The 12,301-nt window shown below is 37.2% G+C and overlaps 2 protein-coding genes across 19 annotated transcripts in view; both read right to left on the bottom strand.

The window, feature by feature from the left end:
* The window catches only part of slc15a1.S (solute carrier family 15 (oligopeptide transporter), member 1 S homeolog), a 28,380-nt gene extending 27,499 nt beyond the window's left edge, over positions 1-881 (bottom strand). Inside the window, exon 1 of the mRNA XM_041584281.1 lies at positions 793-881. Within this exon, the coding sequence (XP_041440215.1) occupies positions 793-796 (4 nt within the window). The 5' untranslated portion in view covers positions 797-881. The remainder of the gene's footprint in view (positions 1-792) is intronic.
* A 3,886-nt stretch (positions 882-4,767) lies between these two features.
* The window catches only part of LOC108709750 (dedicator of cytokinesis protein 9), a 161,326-nt gene continuing 153,792 nt past the window's right edge, over positions 4,768-12,301 (bottom strand). For 17 of the 18 annotated variants that reach the window (XM_041584268.1, XM_018249866.2, XM_041584279.1 and 14 more), the window contains 5 exons: positions 11,628-11,838; positions 10,070-10,260; positions 9,207-9,307; positions 8,959-9,097; positions 4,768-6,052 (listed from right to left, as the gene is read on the bottom strand). In XM_041584268.1, the coding sequence (XP_041440202.1) occupies positions 5,930-6,052; positions 8,959-9,097; positions 9,207-9,307; positions 10,070-10,260; positions 11,628-11,838 (765 nt within the window). In that variant the 3' untranslated portion in view covers positions 4,768-5,929. Of the gene's footprint in view, positions 6,053-7,701; positions 7,710-8,958; positions 9,098-9,206; positions 9,308-10,069; positions 10,261-11,627; positions 11,839-12,301 lie in introns of all 18 variants that reach the window. The other variant, XM_041584276.1, reaches the window with a different exon arrangement.

Here is a 12,301-nt window from a genome sequence, read left to right as displayed (position 1 = left end):
AGTAATTTTTGGGTGCTTCCACCATCGAATATGCCAAAATTCGATTTGAATTGAAAAAACTTCGAATATTCGACCATTCGAAAAACGAAGTACTGTCTCTTTAAAAAACTTTGACACTTCGCCACCTTAAACCTGACGAATTGCTATGTTAGCCTATGGGGACCTCCTAGAACCTATACCAAGTATTTGGCTACGTTTTTAGAAGTCAACATTTTTTCTTAAAATCGTTTGATCGATAGATTAAATCTTTCGAATTGATTTGAATTAGATCGAAAATGGCTAAATTCACTCAAAAAAACCCTTCGATCATCGAATTTCTACAATTCGATGGTCGAATTTCGAAGTTTTACCACTTCGAAATTCGACCCTTAGTAAATGGTCCCCATAATCATCTAAAAAAGATGCCACGTATACAGTATGTACCCGTTATACAGAATGCCTGAGTTACGGGAAGCCCATCTCCTTTACAGTCCATTATAAGCAAATTATTTTTTGAATCCATATTGGCAGCAAAACTATTTCAATTGAAGCTGTATCCCTTGCATTATGGATAATAGTTCCCATACCTGTATAGATCTGGAGTCAATGTAAATGTAAAATATGATACAATATTCCCCATTAAACAAGTTAGTGTCTATTATCCTGGGAAATCTCTCAACCAACATTTCTCTCTCTCTCTCTTTATATATATATATAAGGTTGTGTGGCACAACCAAAGAGCAGCAGGACAGTCAAGATGATCCCAGACATAGAATGAAACTGAAGTGTAAATGAATGCAAGTGGTAACATACCCATGATGACCAGGATACTGTGTGACTTAATGGAGAAGTATCCTTTGGAGACTGAGAACAATCTGTTACTTTAGTCCATTCTTTTAATGTTTCAGCACCTGGCTTTGACCCAACCATAGATACTTATCAGATGTTATAAAACCCCTGGTCTCCTCCTCTGTTATGTTATAAATAGATTGGCAAAGAGGTGCTCTTCCTCCTCCTCCACTACACAGTGGTTCTAACTCAAGGGCCAGAGGTTGATCAAGGTTCTCCAGGAGAGGCAATGAGACAGTGTGCTGACAGGACATCTGTACGTGGTCATAGAAACCCTGATAAGGCCCAACTGTTTACAGTAGCTCTTGGCAGGGTGATACAAAATGAGCTGTGTACCACTGCAACATGGAAACGAACACACTTTTATTAAGGGATGCAATGATAATATTTTAAATCAGGAGTATTTGCAGTATAAGCTAATAGAATAGGATGCAATCCCACTGATATGTTAATGCCTTAGAAATAGAAAGTAAAATACAATTGAAATGTTCCCTAGAACATGTAAAATGTCTCTTAAAGGAAAACTATACCCCCAAAATAAACACTTAAAGGACCAGTAACATCAAAAAAATGTTTTAAAAAAATCGTTAGTACACATCAAAAAAAAAAACACCAACACAAATTATAATTTAAAATCACAAAGCCTTTATTAAGAAATAACTGACAGAAACTGCACTTCCTGTCCTGTACAGAAACGGCGAAAGGGCGACCATCGATGCTGCTGGGCTCGATTTCTCCTCCCTGGCTACTCTACTGACAGCGTGAGAAGGAGCAAGATGGATGTCTCATGCCTGCGATGCGATGCAGTGACTGCTCGGGCCCCCTCCTAGCGTTTGTATCTGCCTGCATTCCGTTTAGCTAACAGACCTACGTGTGCCTTGTAGCTGGATGCGATACAGTGACTGTCCAAAAGCTGAGAGTGTCGCATCCAGCTACAAGGCACACGTAGGTCTCTTAGGTAAACGGAATGCAGGCAGATACAAACGCTATCGAAACAATCACGTGCAGGGAACGGAGCAGGAGCGACCGGGGCAGGGAGCAGTGGAGGAGGAGGGGGCCTGGCCAGTCACTGATGATGAGAAGCGGCTGCCGCTGCCAACATTGATTTACAGCTCCCTTCACTGCCTCCACTACCACCGCTTCCTCCAGTGTCCAGGTGGGCGCTTCTCATCTATAGTGCAGGAGGAGGAGGGGGCCCGAGCAGTCACTCCATCGCATCGCAAGCATGAGGCATCCATCTTGCTCCTTCACACGCTGTCAGTAGTGTAGCCAGGGAGGAGAAATCGAGCCCAGCAGCATCGATGGTCGCCCTTTTACATCTCTTGCCTTGAGCCACCATTTTGTGATGGTCTGTGTGCTGTCTCCAAGATCAGCTGACCTACTACAACTCTAACTATAACAGGAAGAAGTGTTGAAGCAAAAGACAGAACTCTGTCCGTTAATTGGCTCATGTGACCTAACATGTATGGTTTGTTGGTATGTTTGTGTGCAGTGATTTGCACAATTCCAGGGGGCGGTCCTTATTTTTTAAAATGGCAGTTTTCTATTTAGGATTACCCAATAGCAAATACTACTAGAAAAGTATATTATTATGAAAATAGTTTATTTACATGAAGCAGGGGTAAATGAGCTGTTTTATGTGATATCTTTTTATAGAGACCTACATTGTTTGGGGGTATAGTTTTCCTTTAAAATACTACTTTATTCAGAGAACAGATGTTTCAGAGCCAACATGGATCCCATATAACAAATATAATAGCCAACAAGCCACACCATATTCCCACTTGCCACATAAAAACCCTATTATTGACCCTATAGACAATCCAACCCGCACTGATACACAAAAAACATGCCAGGGTCCTCAAGGCATGAATTAAAAAACACTCTCTTTCTTTAATTCATTTTTATCTGTTACCACCATGTCACAAGATTGAAACATGGCATATAATCATAGTGTATACATTTCAAATCAGATGCTGTGCCATTATGATAACTCAATACAGTTTCCAAACAGAAAAAAAGGTCTATAAATACCTTTGGAACAATTTTTAGCATTATTACAAACAATGTATCTTGTGAAAAAAGTATACTTCCTAAAGAGAAAGTAAAAGGCGCCTTCAAAATGACGTGTAGTCTCATGCTCCAATAAAAGAACAGAGGCGTGTCTGTAAGTCTCTGATGAGTCATGTGATTCATACTGTGAACGAGCACGCAGAGGAGAGGGGTTACTAGAGATGAGCTAAAATGGCTTCTTAAGGTAGATTATGTAAATCATTAATTATTAACTTAAATATGTAAAAAAAGATGGTATGTTCTATTGTTAATCTTTCAGTATACATAATAACTACTCTATTTTACAATTTTAATTTTTGACCCAATAGTTCCCCTTTAATATTTATTAGTATGAACTTATTATAGGGAGCTTGTGACTCTTCTTGCACTGGGAAAGAAGACTTAATCATATCCCCCCCTAGGCCAAGTGTAAACAATGTAATCTACAAATCTGTAATCAAGACATTATTTACATTTATTGCTTATTTTATGTTTTATGTATTAAACAATGATAAATGAAATGATCAGTAGTAGCCTTTGCTCTTACCTTTACATTACCTATCTGTGAGCAGATAAATTCGCTCCTTGTCCTGACCAGAAATAACAAGAACAGCATTTACAATGACCGTATCAAGTAGAAAGTATTGAACACTTTGATAATTAATTGCATGACCAAATTTCGAAGTAATGAATCCAAAATGGTAGAAAGTGTCCCTCAATACAAAGATCAGGTTCATAACAGTGTGTAAGTCAAGCTTAATCTCTTTATTCGGGCAGACTTTTCATATGTCTTTGGTTGGGTCAATCACTACAGTATCATTCCAACCTTGCCTAGTAGTTAAGCAGTTGGATTAAGCTAAATGATGTGGTAGCTATGGGTAAACCTTTACAGTACGTAACGTTTCCCTAACCTGGTGCCATACTATTGCCTCTTTCCACTACTTATTTGCATAATGTTATTTATCTGACATAACATTTGTAGTCAAACTCAACCTGTTGCTGCACTGGGAGTAACAGACTAAACCTATGCAGCTTCTTCACTTTCTGGCAAACAAACAAGATAGATTCTGTGAGCTGCAAGGGATATTGGGAATGCCTCTTAGCTTCTTGGTTTGTCATTTTGTTGGTTGTTAGACCCACATTTACAGTACAGGTATGGGACCTGTTATCCAGAATGCTCGGGACCCGGGGTTTTCCGGATAATGGATCGTTCCGTAATTTGGGTCTTCATGCCTTATGTCTACTAGAAATTCATTTAAACATTAAAGGGATACGGTCATGGGAAAATTTTTTTTTTCAAAATGAATCAGTTAATAGTGCTGCTCCAGCAGAATTCTGCACTGAAATCCATTTCTCAAAAGAGCAAACAGACTGAGACACATTCAGTTACATTGAGAAGGAAAAACAGCAGCCTGCCAGAAAGCATTTCTCTCCTAAAGTGCAGGCACAAGTCACATGACCAGGGGCTGCTGGGAAATTGACAAAATGTCTAGCCCCATGTCAGATTTCAAAATTGAATATAAAAAAACCCGTTTGCTCTTTTGAGAAAGGGATTTCAGTGCAGAATTCTGCTGGAGCAGCACGACAGTATCCCTTTAAATAAACCCAATAGGCTGGTTCCATGATGTCCTTTTTCTCTATTACAGAGAAAAAGGACATCATTTTTAAAAATTTGGATTATTTGGATGAAGTTAAGTCTATGGGAGCCATACTGTAATTCGGAGCTTTCTGGATATCGGGTTTCCGGATAAGGGATCCTTTACCTGTACTATGAAATACAGTTGAAAAACGTGAATAAAGCTCAAAATCCTTATAATATCTTTTATTTGTACGGTGTAAAAAGATTGAATTTGCAAAGAAACAAAACAAAAAAAAAGACTCTACAAGGAAATTTGTATTTTCTTTTAATATGGGTGTAGTACAGAATATTACTTACAGCAGGACAGTGTTTCCAGTTAAATAAATTTAAAAACCTTTATTCATTCCCCAAATATAAAATTACTAAATTAATATCTTGAAAGTACAATAAGATCAAAGCTTTAAATAACATCACCATTTACCACAGTAATCATGACCATATCTTACTTGCTTTGGCAAAAAAGAGAGGGGTGGAGGGGCTGGGAGATTTTTTTTTTTTTTTTTAACAGTGTATAAACTTAGGATAGCAAAGACTGTGCACATCTTTGTATTGCACTCCTTTATGTACAAGAATAGACTGTGAAGACAAAAATATATATAGCAAGTAAAATGAATAAGCGCATTTTTGTCACAATAAAAGTTCTAGCGATGAAGGTAAAAAAATGCATAGAAATATAACACGTTATGTACAGAGACAATGGGCTGCATTGATTAACAATATGTACATTGCAGCTGCCCAGGGACCTCCTCACCGAGCAACACCGCCAACGCAGACATACAACTTTACATTTTTCTCTAAAAGCTTTCAGACTAATGGGACCCACTGCAGTAACACAAGGAATTCGTTGTGTGCCTGTTGAATATTTCGAACTGGGGTTTTCAGCAAAATAAAATGTACATTTTTGGTGGAGGGTATAAGAGATTAAATGGAAACAGAGGGGTTTAAAATATCAAAGGGGGAGCCCTGATAGAATTAAGACTTACCATCTGTGCTTGGTCACAAAGCTAACATGTAAACTTTAGTTTAACGTTTGCTTTATATACTGTACATTTCTTAACATCTACTAACCTATTCCTAATGTGCTATTCCTTGTCACTCTGCTTTATTTAGAACCATTTTTATATACAGAGCATAAAAATAATACAATATATACTTCTTTTACACTGGTAAAAATTCAGTATTGCCAAAAGGTTTTGAGCGAGAAGTGCCAGCCCCCCAATTAGATGGCAGCTATTTAATGGTGCCCAGAAGTATGGCTCAAAAGGTGGCTACATTTGAAATAATTGGCTTAGCTTGAGCTTTTATTTCAAGAAGCTTTGGCTCCTGGTAGTTGCAGTATGGTTGTTAAAGTTCTTGAATCCATCCTGAGTTAGCCATGAGATAGATATCTAGAACCAAAACAAAACAGGCTCATGCAACGGAGGAGGAGCTTGTCATTCCATGTACAGTTGTCCCTGTAGGAGTTCCACTTATGGCATTGAAAATGTGAAGTGAATTAGGCATTACACTGATCTTCTCTTCTCCGCACCAAATCTAAACGAAAAACAAAAATACTGGTTTTTCAAGTAAAGAGAATATATGTCATTACTTCCATTACAAAGAGGAGGGGCTTTATGAACAGGAATATAGATTTATGAAATTGCATGAACATGACTGTACATCTCATAGGGTAATATAGAAAAGACAATTATGCACCATTTAAAGTTTGTTAAAGTCAGTTTGGTAAGAAATGGGGAAAAACTGTATTGTATACATAAGCTATAGCAGACTTGGGTGACTAAATCTAGGCGCACATTAATAACACTGAGGGGGTCATTTATCAAGGTTGAATTTTAGAGTTATGTGAATAAATTAGACTTTATTCACAATTCAAAAGGTATGTTAGTTATGAAAAAATTGGAACATCTAAAATACTTTCAAATAGTCCCGACCCAAAAATTTGAATCAAATTTGAACCAAGCTTTCCTCCTTGACTTGCAACGTTTTTTGTCACACGCAACAACTTTTTGGACGCGCAACATTTTTTCTCCCATTGGAGTCAATGGGACATCATTTTTGACGTGAAACTTGCCAAAAATTTGGTTCATCACTACAATTAACATCTTCAAATAGTTCAAGGGACCTCTGCCATTGACTTCTACATGAACTCGGTAGGTTTTTAGGTGGAGAATAATATAATTAGAACGGTTTCCAGGGTTGAGGTGTGATAAGTCTCAGATTCAAATGCAAATTCGAGTTGGTGGTTTTAAATTCGAATTTGTGAGGTTTTGACCAAAAAAAGATTTGGAAAAATTTTAATTTACCATTCGAACCATAGTAAATCCACCCCTGAGCGTAGCAACACAAAAACATTTATACTTTAAACAGGATGGTCGTGTAAGTGATTTTTTTTTGTACGTGAAAACAGAAAAAGACCAATAAAGGTAATAGGGGTTCATCCTTCATGTTCTTAATGTCATATGCAACTTGCAGAAAGCCAAGTGTTGCTTTGGAGGCTACTGGGCATATCAGAGTGTAAGTTTACTAGGAGTGGCCCTGTAAAGCTGCTGACTTGGTCCAGCCTTAGCCAAATTGAAAAGCTGTTTAGTTTGTGCAGGGCCCAATAACAATGATGTACAGGTATGGGTAGTCCGGATAACGAATGTTTCTGTAATTAGACCTTAAGTCTGATAATAATTTAAACATTAAATAAAAAAAAAGTTTTGTTTTGCCTCCAATAAAGGATTAATTATATCTTCGTTTTTAAGAAGTACAAGGTAAGAAAACCTAATTAAACAAATGAAACACAAATGATCGTCTGTGATGCTCTATGGTCCATGCTCGGCAGCCATCAAATGTAACTGAACTGGAGAGATTTTGTATGGACAAATGGTCAAAAATACCTCCATTCAGAATCCAGACACTCATCAAAGGCTCTAGGAGGCGTCTAGAGGCTGTTACATTGCAAAATTAGGCTTCAATAAGTATTGATGTAATCTAATTTTGTTATGATATTGCATATTTTCTATTATTCATTAAACTTTATATCACTGCTGAAATACTACTGTTTCCATAAGACATGTTATATATTAAAAGGAAGTTGCTATTTTGAAAGCTCAGCCAATGAAACAAAATTCCAAAGAATTAAAAGGGGTTCCTAAACTTTTTCATATGATATGATACAAAAACCATGCTTGTATTACCATCCCATCTGCTCATGTATGCACAAAGGGAAAAGAAAAGAACAACCTTGTTAACATGACAGAAATAAACATAAAACTTTTACTATTTATATTATTTTTTTTTTAAATACAAGATGGAAAACAAATTAACAACAATCACTGATTTAAATACATCCTTGAAGAAATGTATTGAATATTTCTGTATAATTATCTATGATTTCTCTCCGGCATGAATATGCAGGGACAGTAATTTAGTTATTTATAGTAAAACTAACCCTGTCCCCTGCAAGGGCCTTCTCCCCAACTACATTGCTGCTACTTTGTAAAAGTCCAGACCTTCCCAGTACCCGACTTCTAAATGCAGGGTTGGAGGGTGCCTAATGACATCTGGTTTCCCTTTGATTAGGATCGTGTGCACTGGAATATAAGACTAGATTGGCTGCCGCTACTAATGCTCCTGCTAAATGACTGCCAGGGAGCCAGACACTAACATGGTCAAACATGGTGGCTATTAACACTACTACGCATGTTTGCATTTAAAGAATGGGTACAACTAATACTTAAAGATACATTTCAAAAGCAATTCCCCACTAGGCCGGTAGGAATTAAAGAAACAACCCTAGAAAAATATCTACACCAAGCAGGTCTGCTAAACCACTATCTCTGTGTTAGACAATTCTATTGCAGGTGGGCCCGGCCAGTTGAATAATATTAAATAACAGTTGGTAAGGAACATCTTTGAATTGGAGGATGAAATGTGGGAAGAAGCTTTAGACAAGAACCCAAGCTGATCTATCCACGAGAGACCGGTTTATACAACTTTATTTCTTAATACAGTCCATGTACAATTTATTTTAATCTCAGTAACTTCTATGTATTTCTGCTGCGCTTAGTTATTTCAGAAGCCACTTATTAATTCATGACAAGCATTCTTAGCCGTAGATAAAGTGCCAACCTGTCATTAATATGTCATAATTATGACTACAAACACATGAACTAACTCAAGGACAGAGTGATATCCAATTGTACAAGTGACAAAAAGGTTATCACTGTTTATGTTTGCAGTTCCCCATCAAGATGTAATTAGGTTTAAAAGGTCAAAAACACTGCGAAATGACCTATGAATGATGTAATAAATATGACAAGTTAACCAATAATTGTGGCATGGTAAAGATTTCCAAATACACATGCCAATCACCATGAGCTTGTTAAGTGGCTATGGTCCAAACAGTAGGATGAATATTTGTACAAAATGACCACCCACACACACACACATACCTGTTCATGCATTATTTCTGAAAGCTCTTTGACCATCTCCCGGTAGTTTGCTTTCATCTCTTCTTGATATTCAAATTGATTTTCTTTAATAAGCCTTTCATTAACACATAAGGCCTGGCCACAAGCTTCAACAAATTGCCTTTGAAATTGAGAAAACACTAGTTAAGATTAACAGGCTAGCCATATGAGCCACCTACATCACAAGTCATGCAAAAGTAGTTTAACCACAAATCAATGGTCACTGTTACCTGAAAACTTCCTTCAATTGTTTAATTTTGTTGTCTGCATATTTCTTTGTGCTGGTGTCATCCAAGAAAACTCTTGCATAAGCCAAGGGACCAGCATTTACCTAGGAAAAGAGTCAACTATGAACATACATTCTTGAACATCCCATGGCTTTTTGCAGTAACCCGAGTAATTAATCTGCAGCTTCTCAATAAGAAAACTCAGCCAGGAAATAGACCCATGGCTTCTTAAAGGACAAGGAAAGGCAAAAAAATAAAATCCCATTTTTACTTTCTTTAATGAAAAAGAAACCTATCTCAAATATACTTTAATTAAAAAATGTGTACCATTTTTATAAGAAACCTGACTGTGTATGCAGTGAAATCCTTCCTTCATTTACTGCTGTGGATAGGAATTGTCAGATGGTCCCTAAATGCCGAGCAGGGAAACAATCAAACTTATGAACAGCAGGGGGAGCCCCCACCTTACTTCCCAGCCATGCTGAATTCAAGCAGCTTTGTTTATGACAATCCCTAAGCAGCCCAGACCACACTGAGCATGTGCACAGTCTTAGTCTTGCAAAGATGTTTAACAAAGTTATAGGATGTTGACCCCCTGTAGCCAACATGTAATTCATGTTTATATTTAGTACACAAAATACAGCATTTCTAGCCTTATTCTCAGGGCCGGATTTAAAAAACGGCCGACCGATATCCAAGTCTTCTGCCAATATGGGTTGGTTCATCTCCAGTGATACATGCACAGAATATTGTATGAAAATTTGATTTATATGATAATATCGGTATGTGCATGGCCACCTTTATTCTAGCGATTGCCTTTATGCCACTAGTGTGCCTAGCTTACGGTATTTAGAAATCAGACCTACCTGTACACTGACACTGCCCTGAAGTTTTAACTGTAACTTAATCATGTCAACTTCAGAAGAGGAACACAGTTGCCTCAGCTCTGCCACCTTCTTACTCATTTCATCAATGGCAACCTCTATTGGATTGAGATCCGTATGATGTTGATACATCACGGGAATGCGCTTTTTCACATATGGAAAACAATGTATTGCTGTAAGACAAGAAAGAACCATGACTGAAATAACGAAAAATAGAGAATTGGCACAATGTTCCTTCAAAGATGCATGCACATGTATTTGAATCCAGCGCACACAACAAATTGTGTGAAAACAAACCTTTAACTACTTCATTTGACCCTCTCACCTCTTTGCACAGACAAAAAACTTTTTGCATCATACTAAAGATACTTCTTGAACATGAGTGATACTATTTATTGCAGTGGGGATAAGGGGGTAAGCTATTCTCTCTTAAGACGGCAATTAGTCCTTTTTTATTAATTGGCAGCATTTCTTCAATAAAAACCTTTTTTACAAATGAATAAATAAAGTTGCCCTGTCAAACTGAATCATTCATTCATTCTTACGTGTTTCATATTAAAGGCCTAAGAATTGGCAAATGAAAGTCAGTGAAATAGTGTAATTGCACCAAATGGTATTATGTGATTAAACTGACTGGCTTGCTTCAATTCAAATTGTCTGCAATGAAATACAAATTTCCCCTTTGTCAACTGCCGTAAGGAGTAGCATCTTTTTAAGAGCAAACAACTAAAATACTAAAAATATAAATATATAGTGAATAAAGTACCCACTATTGTAAAATATAAGGATATTATAAGTTAACGAGGAGTTCCATGACCATATTAAAACACAAGGCCTAAGGCTGTTTGTTTTTATACAGGTCATAGAACTCACATATTTTGCAACAGGGGGTACTTTATTTATTATAATACAAACGTTTCAGTGAGTCATGTGACTGAAATGACATCACTAAGCACCATTAATAAGGATATAATTAACAAGATATTCATGGCTCTTGTATATTATAATTCCATAATTCCAGATATAAGTATATTTTTATCTAGCCAAAGAACTGCCTTAACACATTAAAATGGGAATATACTGCTATTAAGACTGCAGTAACAGGTTTAAAGAGACATGTTCATCCTGTACAAAAAACAGAGAAGGAAAAATAGAGAAATTAATATCTCTGAAGTGCCATTTACATAAATTAAATCACTCGTACTTCTTTAATTGATATGGAGACCTTTTGATCATCTACAACATTTTTATGCCCCCCAGACTTTTGTGTTTGACATAATTTTAACATAACTAGATTCCAAAACCAGTAGCGTCACTAGAGGGGGGCGGGCCCTGGTGCTCCGCCCCCTCCGTAAGGCTGCATTTGGCCCCATTTGTCAGTGGCGCACGGACTGCCGGGGGGCCCTGGCCCACTCGCACCCCCTGTAGTTCCGCCACGGTCCTAAACATTTCTAATGTAGTTGCTTTACCCTCAAGATGGCAAAAGCTGGACAATAACGTCTTACAGTATAAAACAGACAACATTCCAGTATTTCTTTACCTGTCAGTATAGTGCGCCGTTTCCACTGTTCCTCCACACCACCTTGTCGTTTTCCAGACTGAGTGAAAGGCATTTCAAACACAAACCGGCGGATATTGTGACTCTTCTCAAACTCGGTTTTCCTTTCTTGCAGTTCTTTCTCCTCAAAGTATGGCGTGACATGGGTCACTTGAATATAGGCATATTTGGAATCTAAATCCTTTGGATTTACCTTTAAAAGTAAAGATAACGCAATGTAGTATGAAGACATTTTAATAAACAGTCTACAGTTAACCACCCGGTTTAGTTTTTGAAACTATCCAATTCATCAGATGCAGATTAAATATTTCACAATTTGGTCACATGCACAAATGACCACCTTGCAATGGCACGTTTTACTGAATTCCATCAGGGAAGTGTGTCCTGTGTAGATTCATAGTGATTCAAGTTTTTTTTCCCTATTTTCAAATCCAAATTTCAGATTATTCCAGATTTAAGTGCAAAAAAACACAAATATAAAAAAATCACCATCTAAAAGATTTCAAATAAGCATGCAATTGACATTTAAGTATTTCCAAATTAAAAATAGGTAGATCTGCCTCCATGTGACTGCACTACAATTGGTAGACATACTTTGACTTGGCAAACCAAGTCACAGATTACGGATTCTATAAAAATATCTACTTCTTGTTCAG

This window comes from Xenopus laevis, chromosome 2S (assembly GCF_017654675.1).
Source record: "Xenopus laevis strain J_2021 chromosome 2S, Xenopus_laevis_v10.1, whole genome shotgun sequence".
In the NCBI taxonomy this organism is placed as follows: Eukaryota; Metazoa; Chordata; class Amphibia; order Anura; family Pipidae; genus Xenopus; species Xenopus laevis.
The sequence above is the reverse complement of the archived record's forward strand: the minus strand, read 5'-3'. Positions and strand labels throughout refer to the sequence as shown.